This window comes from Lithobates pipiens, unplaced genomic scaffold (genome assembly GCF_037356315.1).
Source record: "Lithobates pipiens isolate NorthernLeopardFrog02 unplaced genomic scaffold, aLitPip1_a1.2 Scaffold_1, whole genome shotgun sequence".
Taxonomy (NCBI): Eukaryota; Metazoa; Chordata; class Amphibia; order Anura; family Ranidae; genus Lithobates; species Lithobates pipiens.
In genome coordinates, this window is record NW_027507685.1 from 140,051,708 (window position 1) to 140,064,417 (window position 12,710).

Sequence of the window (12,710 nt, forward strand, 5' to 3'; positions counted from 1 at the left end):
CTTTTTGAGGATATGTATAGCTGGGAGGGAGATCATTACAACGGTTCTTTGACCCACCCAAAATGGTTTTACGAAGGCTAAAACAAATAATGATCTATTTTTACCCCTTTCCTGGCCAGGCAAATTTTCAGATTTCAGTACTGTCGTGCTTTGACAATCCTGCGGTCATGCAACACAGTACCCAAACAAAACTTTTTTATTTCTTTTAGACAGGGCTTTCTTTTGGTGGTATTTATTTAACCACTTGCTGTCCACGCTATAGCTGAAAGACGGCTACCGCTGCTGCCAATCAGGAGTGTGAGTCCCTGGAGTGGCAAGGCTCTCGTGGACATAGCTGGATCGAAAAGGGACTCGGGTAAGTATTAGGGGACCCGGAGGGGGCTGCTGCACAGAAAATGCATGAAGGTAAAAAACCTTGTGCCTTTACAGCCACTTTATGAAGTGGCTGAACCAGGGTTTTGTAAAATGGTAGAAATATGGTTTTATCCCTTTGAGTAAATACCCTTTTTTGTTGCATGCCAATAGTCTACTAGCCTTGCTTACTGCAGCTTGGCATCGCATGCTATTAAAGTGGTTGTAAACCCTTACAAACCACTTTGACCTACAGGTAAGCCTAGATTAAGGCTTACCTATAGCTCCAAGAAATATCTCCTAAACCTATACGGTTTAGGAGATAATTGCCTGAAGACAGCCACCGCTGTCTATGGCACATGCGCCGTAGACGGTGGCGCACTGGGCAAGCCGCAGATTGTGGCGATATGCCGCGAGTGTCGGCTCCCGTACGCATGCGCGGGAGTAACGTCATCGCTGCTCCGGCGAATCACAGCGCCGGAGCAGCGAGACCCACCAAGAAGATGGACGCTCGGAACTACAGGGCACAGCGGTGACTTCACTGGTTGCTGTGTCAGGTAAGTGACCCATTATGGACTACTATGCGATGCATAGTAGTCCATTATGCTTTACCTTTGCAGGGAATCAAAGAAGAAGTAAACCCATCAGGGTTTACTTCTCTTTAAGCTTGTGATCTACTAGATCTTTTCAATCCTCAATTCCCCTTGAGGGTTTTCCCCCCTATTGAATATTTTTAGCTCCCAACTTAATGTTTTTCAATATTAAACCTCATCTACCATATAGTTGCTCGCCCCTCTATTTTAATCAGGTCGTCTTGCACTTTTAGTACAACTTTGAAGTTACGGCCCTGCTTAGTTTTCTGATGTTTAAAAAAAAAAAAAAAAACACTGAGATTTAACTATTTATTCTAACCACCTCTTTCATTTATGAACAAGTCAAACAGATTTGGTCCCAAGATAGCGCCTGTGGGCACCCCGGCCACAACCAGACCATTCAGGAAATTTGTCATTTATCACTACCCACTGGATGCGCTCTTGTAACCAGTTTTCTTTCCAGGTATATACTATACCATCAATGTAATAGAAAAAAAAATATGTAGCAATAAATGGGTGCCTTGTACTCGCTGACTATTTTCTGTGGGGAAGAAGATGGATCTTGCTCAGTAAGCGGGGAATGTGGGGTGAGCATTGATACGGTCTTCATCAGGGGGACACTGGAGAGTGAGGCTCGTATTTAAAGTTGCCCTGCACAACTGAGAGCAAGAATGGTCTCTAAAGGAATGACCTATATTCCTGGAGAGTATTTTTTTTGATGGGTTTATGGATACTGGAAAGTAAATTTTATCTCTGGATTCTATGTGAATAGTATCAGATGGTCTCTGAAGAGGACATGGAGACTGAGGATTATCTTTGGAGGGGCTGCTTAGACACTGGAGCCTAAACAATGTGATGTTGCAGAGCATGCAGATAAAGGCACCACAAAGAAATACATTACCTGAGGAAAATAAGGAGTTTTTTTTTTTTTTTTTTAAATGGTTTTTGATTTGGATTTACCATGGAAATGGAGTTATCTATCTCCGTTTGCAGAGAGCAACAATATTTTTCTTAGCCAAGGTTTCCCATATACTAATTCAGATTCAGAAAATTATAATAATCTGAACAGGATTAATTCAACAGACCTTGAAAAAGAGTTCCTCCACAGGAGCTTACAGTCTATAATTTTTCTCCTCAGACAAAGCTTCTCAGGATCTCGCTGTGATCAAGCAGAAGGAAGCATTGGACAAACAGCTGGATGAATTATCCCATCAGAGAGCTATGGAAAGGTGTTACAAGAACACAGTAAGTGATGTCGTTTAAGACTCGGTTCACGCTGGAACCGGCTGCAGACCACACATGAACGCTGTGCGTCCCCGTTCTCTGGTTCAGGGACTAATCGGGGCAGAATCTTTGCCTTAATTTGGCCCTGAAACTGAGCCAAAGACGCACAGCGTTTCAGTGCAGTGCGCTCTGCCACCTCAGAGATATGTGAACCGGCTCCATAGAGAGCCAGTCGCATCATCCTGCTATGCGAGTTGGATGGGGGAAAAGCCGCATCCAATTCGCATAGGTGTGAACCCAGCCTAACTGTATTTATCAAAAATACCATTTATCTAGTACAGGCAAATGGCATGGGTAGTAATGCAGTGTACAACACACACGCATACTTTAAAAGTACACAAGGTAAAAATGCAGGTTTGCTTAGATGACTGCCCTGCACTACCCGTCTTAAAAAGTACAGAATCAGTGGTAATAAATAAAACTAAAAACCTAAGCATGTAGAACATTTCTTTTAAGAGACTGCTTGGTCCTCTTTTGGATGTTTACATCCAGAAGGTGACTATCGGTAAGAGTTCTCCTGTTGCCACTCAAAAAAAAGGTTGAACAGCTTGCTGCTCCTACTTCCATGGAGCATTTCTGTCACCAATCTCAGACCTCAGGCTCCAAGCCCAACCCGCTGTGAAGGGTGAAGATTGGGCTCTTGGTTTCTAAGCAGCCCTGCGCCTGGATGGGTAAGTGAAACCCCTTTGCTTATTATTGTGGGGTGTCCTAGTGATTGTAACAATCAGTCAAGCCAGCTAGAGGCTTGGACACCTGTGTGCGGTGACCATATGGGGGAGTTTTGTATTAGCTTTGGGTGTTTGCAAGTGTTTTCTACTTGTGTCTGGCTTTTTGTTTTGTTTGGCAGCCATGACACATGCGGCTTTGTCGCACATGCACAGTAGCCTTTTATCTGGGTGCGTGAGGATTCGCGGCATACGCGAATACTGCCACGCCCGTTCGCCGGGACCACATGCGCACGCACAGAATGTATTGGGGCACACCAAGCTTATTTAAGCTGTGTAGGCCAAGCATATGCAGTGCTTCCAGAAGGCAGCTGTGGGACACAGAGCAGGCTCTGAACAGACACTCATTGGTTAATTTTTCCTTACCCGGGTCACGTGAGTTACCAGGTGTTGCTTAGCAGGCTAAAGGTCCTAAGCAAGATTGTTACATAGGGGATTGGAGAGCCCTATTAAAGGGTCTCCCTTCTGAGGTGTTCTAATACTACAACCAAGTACTCTCTTTTTGTGGCTGGTAAATGTCTTCAAAAAAGAGGATTGGGACAAACACGACAGGGAAGGGCACACCGATGTCGTCAGCAGTTCCTGACGACCCTAGTTGTATCCTTAGTGTTGTATCCCCTGAAAGACGAGAGACTTTCGGGCAATCTGAGCTGCTGTGCCTATTTGATATTGTGCCTACAGTATAAGCTGCTGCTTCACCCTTTATTGCTAAGTTGCAGTTCCTTAAATTTAGTGGTGGGGGAGAGAGAAAGATAGTCATGAGAACCCCAAACAAGTTTACTGTGATCTGATGCCACTTTAGATGGATTTCATTCACTCACCATGAAGATGACGATGGTTTTACTAGACAGAAAGTAAGGGAAGATCTTCATCAGCAATTTGACATAAACATTTCTCTTGCAGTGAATTTGGGATGCCTCTGTCAGCTTCTTGTCCGTGTCCCTGTACAGATTTTCCTTCACTTTGCCTGGTAAAACTGTTGTCACTGTGGCAGTAAGTGAGGGGAACCCTCATCCTCTGGTTCCTCCTTCTATGTCCTCTCATCCTTTCTGTTGACCCCTATCATCCCTCCATTTTCCTATAACCCAATGCAATCCAACAGTCTTCATAGTTCTACCATATTCTTCCCAGTGCTTGTTTTTTCACGGTTTGCTCACCCTTTATGCCACCAAGAAACCATTCCTTGGCACTTACTCTGATGCTGTCTTATACTGAAGGTTTGTCCAGAAGCTGGGCTCTGGTGGAGATTGAATGCTGTGGTTACCATGGAAGATGTAATTTCAGAGTGCAATCTTGCTTTAGAACCAATACATATACATATATATATATATATACATATACTGATGCAGTGTTTTTTGAAAGCTTAGCAAACTGCTGATTTACTTTAATTGTTGTCTGGACCCTTTCCTTAGTAATACTGATTCTGCAATAATTAATTTGAAACAGTGTGAAGAGTTGGATCAGAAAATAGCCAAACTGACCAGGGAGAGGCAGTGTTTGGCCAATGTGCTAAAAGAGGTAAGCACATAAAACAAAATAATGAAATCTTCCTTTCTGATGCTGATTCATTCTCAGAAAAAAAAAAATGTTTCAGGTCAGCAACAAATCACTGTTCTTTGGTTAGATGACTGCTTTTGATTGCTTCGAACATCCATTTAGATATATACACACATCTCAAATTATATTTTAGGATGGGGCTTGACAAATTTGCTTTGAATCTAGGAGCCAGATAAAAAAAAAAAGTTGGGAGCCAGTTTTTGCTTAAGAGCCCGTTCACACTGAGGCAGCACGACTTGCAGCGCGACTGCCTCAGGCGACCGGGAATCCGACTTTAGCGGCGGCTTGTGAAATGACTTCTGTATAGAAGTCAATGCAAGTCGCCCCAAAAGTCGTACAGGAACCTTTTTCTAAGTCGGAGCGACTTGAGTCGCTCCGATTAGAACGGTTCCATTGCATAGAGCAGGACGTGACTTGTCAGGCGGCTAAGTCGCCTGACGGGTCACCCCTGTGTGAACGAGCCTAAGGAACACATCTTACAGATTTAACATGTCTCCAAACATTAACTTGTACTTTAACCCTTTCATAACCAGAGCCATTTCTGCACATGTTTAAAAAAATTTTTTTAGGCTTGACGATTACATAAACCCCCCCAAATATTATAAATCTTCTGAAAGCAGACCTGAAAAATACTGCAAAGGTCTAGGAAACAGCGTTTTAGTAAACAAAACATTAAAAATTAGAGGACAAAAAAACGCAATAAATTACAATATTTTTTTTGGTAAAATCTAAAAGCAGAGGTTGCACCGAGTAAATAGATGGCCAACATGTCAAACCTTAAACGTGTCAGTACCCTTTATTTTTCATGGGCAACACTGTAAAAGCCCTATTGGTCATCGGTTTAGCGTTCCCGAGGAGGTCTGGTGCTTGTTCTCATTCCATTGTGCGTGGCAATATGTAATGTGTATTGCAATCTGTGTTTTCAAGCATAGGCGCGGCACTGCGGCGCTTTAACACATTGCCCAGTCATGTGACATTGTACCCAAACAAAATTGATGTCTTTTTTTTTTTCCCCTCTACAAATAGAGATTTATTTTGGTGGTATTTCATCACTTCTGCGGTTTTTTTTTTACGCTATAAACAAAGACCAGAAAAAAAAAAGCCAATATGTATTCTATATTTTTGTAAAAAACAATCGCATTAAGTGTATATTGATTAGTTTGCACAATAGTTATAGCATCTACAAAATAGGGGATAGATTTAGGCATTTTTTATTTTATTTTCTAGTAATGGTGATGATCAGCGATTTTTAGCGGAACTGCGACATTGCGGCAGACAGGTCAAACACTTGACACTTTTTTTTTTTTTTGAGACCAGTGACATTATTACAGTGATCAGAGCTAAAAATATGCACTGGTCACTGTATAAATGACACTGGTAGGGAAGGGGTTAACACTAGAGGGCAATCGAAGGGTTAAGTGTGTCCTAGGGAGGTGTTTCTAACTGTGGGGGAAGTGGACTGACTGGGAATACAGAGAGATCACCATTCCTGAGGAACAGAAGATCTCTCTGTACTCCCCTGTCAGAACAGGGATCTGCTTTTACTTATAAAAACAAATAAAATCCCGCCCTATATTAAGATTACCAATGTGATATGACACTCAAAATGCATGAATATCTTGGTGCAAACCGTGCATGATATTAAACATAACATGATGTTTGAAATGTCCATTGTGCTGACAAATTAAAACAATAACAAATGAAACGTGCCGCACTATATTGAAGTAACAAATGTGATATGACACACATAGTGTATAAATGACTTGGTAAAAAGCGATACGATCAAACATATTAAATAATAAAATTAAGAATGTCCATTGTACTGGCAAAGCAAAATCCTGTGATGGTGCTCCAAAGTTGACAAGGTAACAAACTTGTGCTCCCCCTGTTTGAATCTGCTCACCCCAGGGCGTTTGACTGCACACCTAAGTTTGGTCAGTAAAACGTCTCGGAATCACCCCTGGGTTCTATGTGAATGAAGCTCTTTGGACGGAGGAACTTACTGCTGGACATCTCAGGATCCCATATATAAAAATAAATTTCTCTGGGTTTAAAAGTGATGGCAAGTCAAAACCGTACTAGAAAATGCTGGTAAATTTTCCCCATTAGGACACTTTATCCCCAAAATTTTTTTGGGGGTTTTTAGATACCCTTTTTAAAGGATAACTAAACAATAAAAAAAGGTTTACTATATTGGAGCTTACCAGTCCTTAGGTGTGGTGACTGTATTACGTTTTTCTTTGTCCTTAGGCTGTCTTTAAGTAAAGAACATTTTGAACAAGTATGAAATATACGTTTGCACATTGCAGGGAAGCACAGGAATCCGCTCGTCAGCATTGTTGCCATAATACTATTACAAGTATATTAAAACAAATATATATTCGCTGTCTCCTTAAATGTGAAAGTAGCAGCCAGCACAGCAAAAGATCAGTTTGCAAAGTGAAAAATTTGTAAATAAAAGTGCAACGCTAATGTGCTGTCTTTACAATGATCTAGGAGTATTTAAATGGTGCATATTATAAAGGAACACCTTGAAAATACTTTAAGTGTATACAACAAAAATGTACACTTTATCAAAAATTAAATGAAATGGTGCTCATATAGATAGTTGGAAAAAAAAAAGAGAAAACCTAAGAATCAATATAAGTATTAAAGAGGAAGTAAACCCTGATGGGTTTACTTCCTCTTTTTTTCCCTGCAAAGGTAAAGCATAATGGACTACTATGCATCGCATAGTAGCTCATTATGTGTCACTTACCTGACACAGGAGCCAGCGAAGTCGCCGCTGATCCCTGTAGTCCGCCGCGTCCATCTTGCTGGTGGCGTCTCGCAGCTCCGACCAATGACAGCGGCGAAGCCGCGATGACGTCACTCCCGCGCATGCGCACGGGAGTCGCGCCTCGCAGCTCCGCCGCTGTCATACGGCGAGGCCGCGATGACGTCACTCCCGCGCATGCGCACGGGAGTCGACAAATTTGGCAAATCCATTCTTGGACTTGCCGCATTTAGTGCGCATGCGCGCCGCTGTCTACGGCGCATGCGCCGTAGACAGCGGTGCCCATTTTCGGGCAAATATCTCCTAAACCATATAGGTTTAGGAGATATTACTTGGACCTACAGGTAAGCCTTAATCTAGGCTTACCTGTAGGTCAAAGTTGTTTGGAAGGGTTTACTTCCATTTTAAGTAAACATGACTCTAATGTGTAAAAAATAACTAAAATAAAGCACAAGTCCAAAAAAATAAAATAATTCAAAGTCATGAGTGAATGACATAGTAACATGGTGACTTGAAATATAAATTTGTGTAGACAAAATTTGTCTGTAGGCGATCCACCACCAATAAGTATGAGGCTTACCAGAGGGCTTGAACTCAAACAGGCCTACGCCTAATGAATCAATCACGCTTGTGGTGTAACACACCAAGGGAGAACCAGCAACCACATATGCAAACTGCGGCAGAAGATATATGCTCCTGTGGTCCTTCTCAGCAATGTTTCCAATGAATAACCCTCAGAAAGATGATACCATGGGCTGGATAAATGATCTATCCCGTGTAGTGTTCTTTATGGGAAGATCATCTGATGTCTTAGATGAAGCGTGTCAGGACAGGCTCTGCTGAAGCCACTGCGTCACAATCCATATTTCTCTTATATTCACTGACCGACACAGCTCCTCTCTATAACTAAATGGGTTGTATAGCCTGCCGTTAGGAGAACTAGGCAAAATTGTTACACAATACGCAGAACTTTTAATCCCGCCCCAGGGGGGCGGACCCTGTGCTATCAACCCTCCTCACTGCTCCCAGCAGCTTCAGTTTTTTTATTTTGCCTAGTAAGGAGAAGGACTTGAACCCTCTGGGCCCTCTCGGTCCATGTTTTTGGCTGCAGGTTTGATGTATTTTGCGCAAGATGAAAGATCCTGGGATCTTCTATCAGCTGCCGGCTGGGTGACAGGCTGGTTAATGATATCCTTGTAGTCTCCCCAGTCTGGCCATCGAGCATGAGCAGGCCGCAGCTAAGGCTCGGCAGGCCACGACATACCTCAGCTCCAGAGGTGGTCGGTGAGCTTCAATGCTCCGGGGTATACATATGACTGGGCTACTGCTGTCTGGATCACAGTATACCGGGCCAACAGCTACCCTGTAACTGCGCAGGAGTAGGTCTATGATGGAATGTCTCCCAGCTCTTAAGGACCGGTAAGTACGGCTCTCCCTGCCTCGGTGGGGTGAGCAGCTGGGCATTCCCTGGGGGGTCGATTCGAGGGCCACCTCACCTCCCTATCGTCTCTCCCAAGCCCCTACCACCCCTTCTTCCCCCATCTGAGTGGGGTGGCTGCATGCGCTGTGGGCAGAATGTGTGGGTTCGCTGGTTTCTCACCTGTGGGGGCTCTGTTCGGCTGGCATTGGTCCTGGTCCTGGTCCCGGTCTGGGGTGTCCCAAAAGTTTGTGCAGGTTGTTCTGGCTGTAGGCAGGCAGCACATTTCTAGTTTTGTTCTGTCACTGTATGGTGCTGTCCGGCGGCCATCTTGGATGTGGGAAAGCCTGTATTCCCCTGGTGAGCTTCGGGAGCCATCTTCTTTACGATCTCCTATTTATTTACATTGGCGGCCGTTTTCTCAAAGCCTGAGCACTCTTTTTGCCGCAGTTCACTTGTGGCAGCATTACATGTGCTCTCACATGCGGTTTCCTGTGTCCACTGTGTGTACAGGATGCTGGATGGCTCCTTGCTGAAGCTAGCTCTGCAGAACGTTTCACTGCTGTTATAAGCAGCTGCTGCTGACCGTTTTCTCCTCTCTGCAACTGGGAACCTCCTAGGGACTACAGGCACTGCTAGTGGCATTCACAGAAAGCCCCAGGGTGGAGAGTCTAGCGCTAAGTAGCTAAGTTGGGTCCCACAAGCCAGCACCTTCACCAAAGGTGTTCCCGTATTCGACTTATTTTGCCAAATTCATCTACAGGGAATGGGGTTGCCCGCAACTGACCTTTTCGGTACCCTTTTGAGGACAGCCTTCTCAAAAAGTGGTCGGCTCCTCCGTTCGTGGACCTCCCAGTGTCTAGGTTACATAAAGTAACCACGATCCTGGTTGAGGGGACTCCTGCATTCAAGGATCCCGCGGATAGGAAGGCCGAGGCAGTGGCTCGTTCCTTATTTACGGTTGTCGGGTCAGCCGTGCGACCTGTACTGGCATCCGCAGACACTGACTGAGTGGGCAAAACTTTTGCACCGTGAATTGGGAGAGCAGAACGCCTCCCCTGTCTGCGTGGAGCTAGCAGACCAACTAGTGCAAGGCCTTAAGTGTGTTTGTGATGCGGCCCTGGATACTCTCCCTCTGTTATCCAAGGCTTCAGTGCCAGCTGTGGTGCTGAGGTGGCTGATTTGGCTGAAATGCTGGTCTACTGACCAGGCATCCAAGAAAGCCCTGACGGAACTTCCCTTCCTTGGCGAGCAGCTCTTTGGAGCCTCGTTGGATGACATTATTAAGAATGCCACTGGTAAGGGTATACTACTCCCACAGGTCAGGAAGGCCAAGGAGCCTCGCCGCATGCAAGGGCCCTCTTTTTCAGCTCACAACCGGCTTTTTCGTCCGCCCAGTGCTTCGGCAAAATGCCTCCAGCCCGACAGGACGCCCACGGATGGTCAGAAGCATCCCTGGAACCGTAAGCCTGTGACCAAGAGTGCTACCGCATGAAGCTTTGCCCAAACCCATGTCTCGGGTGGGGGGTCGCCTTCGGGAGTTTGCAGCATGGTGGTCCTCCCGGTTATCCAACCAGTGCGTCTGCGATCTGATTTCCACAGGCTACAAGATAGTTTCTCTCTTGGCCGCCAAACAGATTCTCCCCCTCCAGCATACCCGTATCCCCGGTTCGCTGGGAGGCCCTGTTGGGGGCGGTAAGGGATTTCCTGAATCGCGGGGTGATTGTACCAGTTCCGGAGCCGGAACACTTCCAGGGATTCTACTCAAATCTGTTTGTGGTTCCCAAGAAGGAAGGGGTACATCCAATCTTGGACTTGAAAGTGCTCAATCACTTTGTAAAAGTACAGAGGTTCAGGATGGAATCAGTTCGCTCAGTTGTCCTGGCATCGCCCCCCCCCCCCCCCCCCCCCCCCGAGTCTTTACCAAAGTACTGGCTCCAGTATTGGCGTTGCTGAGGCAGCGCGGGATCGTGATCGTGGGTTACCTAGACGTTCTCCTCCTGAGAGCATCTTCCGCCTCAGAATTAGAGGAGGCTGTGGCGATCACCATGCAGACCCTGTAAGAATTTGGGTGGCTGTTGAACCTAAGGAAGTCGTGGTTGTACCAACTCAGTGTCTGCAGTACCTGGGGTTGCTGTTTGACTCCAGGGAAGCAAGGGTTTTTCTCCACTCAGACAAATTGCTGATTCTCAGGTCTGCGGTCAATCTGCTGATAAACCGCAAGTGGTCGTCCCTCTGCTTTTGCATGCGAGTGCTGTGGCTCATGGTGGCCTCATTCGAGGCAGTACCTTATGCCCAGTTCCACACCAGAGTCCCGCAGAAGGAGATATTGACAAAATGGGACAAATCTACGTTGTCCCTGGATCGGCAGATCCAGGTGAGCCAACCAGTCAGGGATTCCCTGATCTGGTGGTTGAGGTCCCCGGTGATTCAGTCAGGAAAATCGTTTCTTCCTCAGAACTGGACGGTGATCACTACAGACGCCAGTCTGTCCGGCTGGGGTGGAGTGATGGGGATTCAGTCGGCTCAGGGCCTCTGGTCGACGGAGGAATCCAAGTTGCCGATCAATCTGCTCGAATTGAGAGCGATCAGGCTGTGCCTCCACACATGGTCGATGTGTCTTCAAGGGCGTCTGACCAGGATACAGTCAGACAACGCCACGGCTATGGCATACATAAATCACCAAGGGGGAACAAGAAGCTCAGCCGCTGCTCGGGAGGTCGCTCACATACTTCAGTGGACAGAGCGACATGTTCCGGCCCTGTCAGCCATTTACATCCCAGGGTGGGAAATTGGCAGGCGGACTACCTGAGTCGTCAGATACTGGACCCAGGAGAATGGGCGTTGCATCCGGAGATATTCCAGCTGCTGTGCCTGAAATGGGGCACACCAGAGGTGGATCTCTTGGCCTCCTGTCTCAATCGGAAGGTGCCGAGATTCGTGTCCAGGACGAGGGATCCATGGGCAAATGTGTCAGACGCGCTGGTGACTCTGTGGGAGCAGTACCAACTGATATACACCTTTCCTCCACTAAAACTGTTGCCACGTCTACTTCGCAGAGTGGAAGCCGAGGGGATTCCAGTGATCCCGTTTGCCCCAGATTGGCCTCAGCGGCCCTGGTGCGTCTGGTGGCAGACGCTCCCTGGCGACTGCCACTGCGGGAGGACCTCCTATCTCAAGGTCCAATCTTTCACCCTTTACCATTGCTGGCTTTAACGGCATGGCTATTGAGAGCCAGGTGCTGAGGAACCGGGGTCTGTTGGACAACTATGCTGAGGGCGCAGAAATCTTCACGGAGGATATACCATCGTACCTGGAAGGCCTACATCTCCATGTGTGAGGAGAAAGGGTGGCACCCACGCTCCTTTTCTATATCAAGGATCCTGCTGTTTCTTCAGCATGGAGTGGACCCGAAATTGGCATTGAGCACCATTAAGGGGCAAATTTCAGCCCTGGCTGTCTTTTTCCAACGACCCTTGGCATAGCACTCCTTAGTGAGTACCTTCGTTCAGGGGGTACGACATGTAGTCCCTCCGGTGCGTCCTCCGTTACCCCCACGGGATTTGAACCTGGTGTTGGCGCTTCCGAAGCCGCCGTTTGAGAAGATCAGGGAGATTCCCCTGTTGACTCTTTCACAGAAGGTGGTCTTTCTAGTGGCCATCACTTTGGCCAGGAGGGTTTCGGGAATTGGCGGCCTTGTCCTGCAAGTCACCTTATCTGGTCATCCACCGGGATAAGGTGGTGTTGCGTCCGCAACCGTCCCTTCTACCAAAGTTGGTTTCGGCTTTTCATATCAATGAGGACATTGTATTACCATCGTTGTGTCCTAAGCCGAAGCACCCTAAGGAGGTGGCCCTTCACGCTCTCGACGTGGTTAGGGCTCTGAAGGTGTACTTGTCTGCCACAGCTCCCTATCTGAAGTCAGACTCGCTGTTCGTTTCGGTGGCTGGTCTTAAGAAAGGCATGGCGGTCTCGTCGCCCACAATTTCCAGGTGGATCAGACAGAT

At 46.5% G+C, this 12,710-nt stretch overlaps 1 protein-coding gene across 1 annotated transcript in view; it reads left to right on the forward strand.

The window, feature by feature from the left end:
- SETX (senataxin) overlaps positions 1–12,710 on the forward strand; it is a 251,608-nt gene that overhangs the window by 165,042 nt on the left and 73,856 nt on the right. The window contains 2 exon segments of the mRNA XM_077486163.1: positions 2,083–2,189; positions 4,400–4,471. Coding sequence (XP_077342289.1) covers positions 2,083–2,189; positions 4,400–4,471 — 179 coding nt within the window.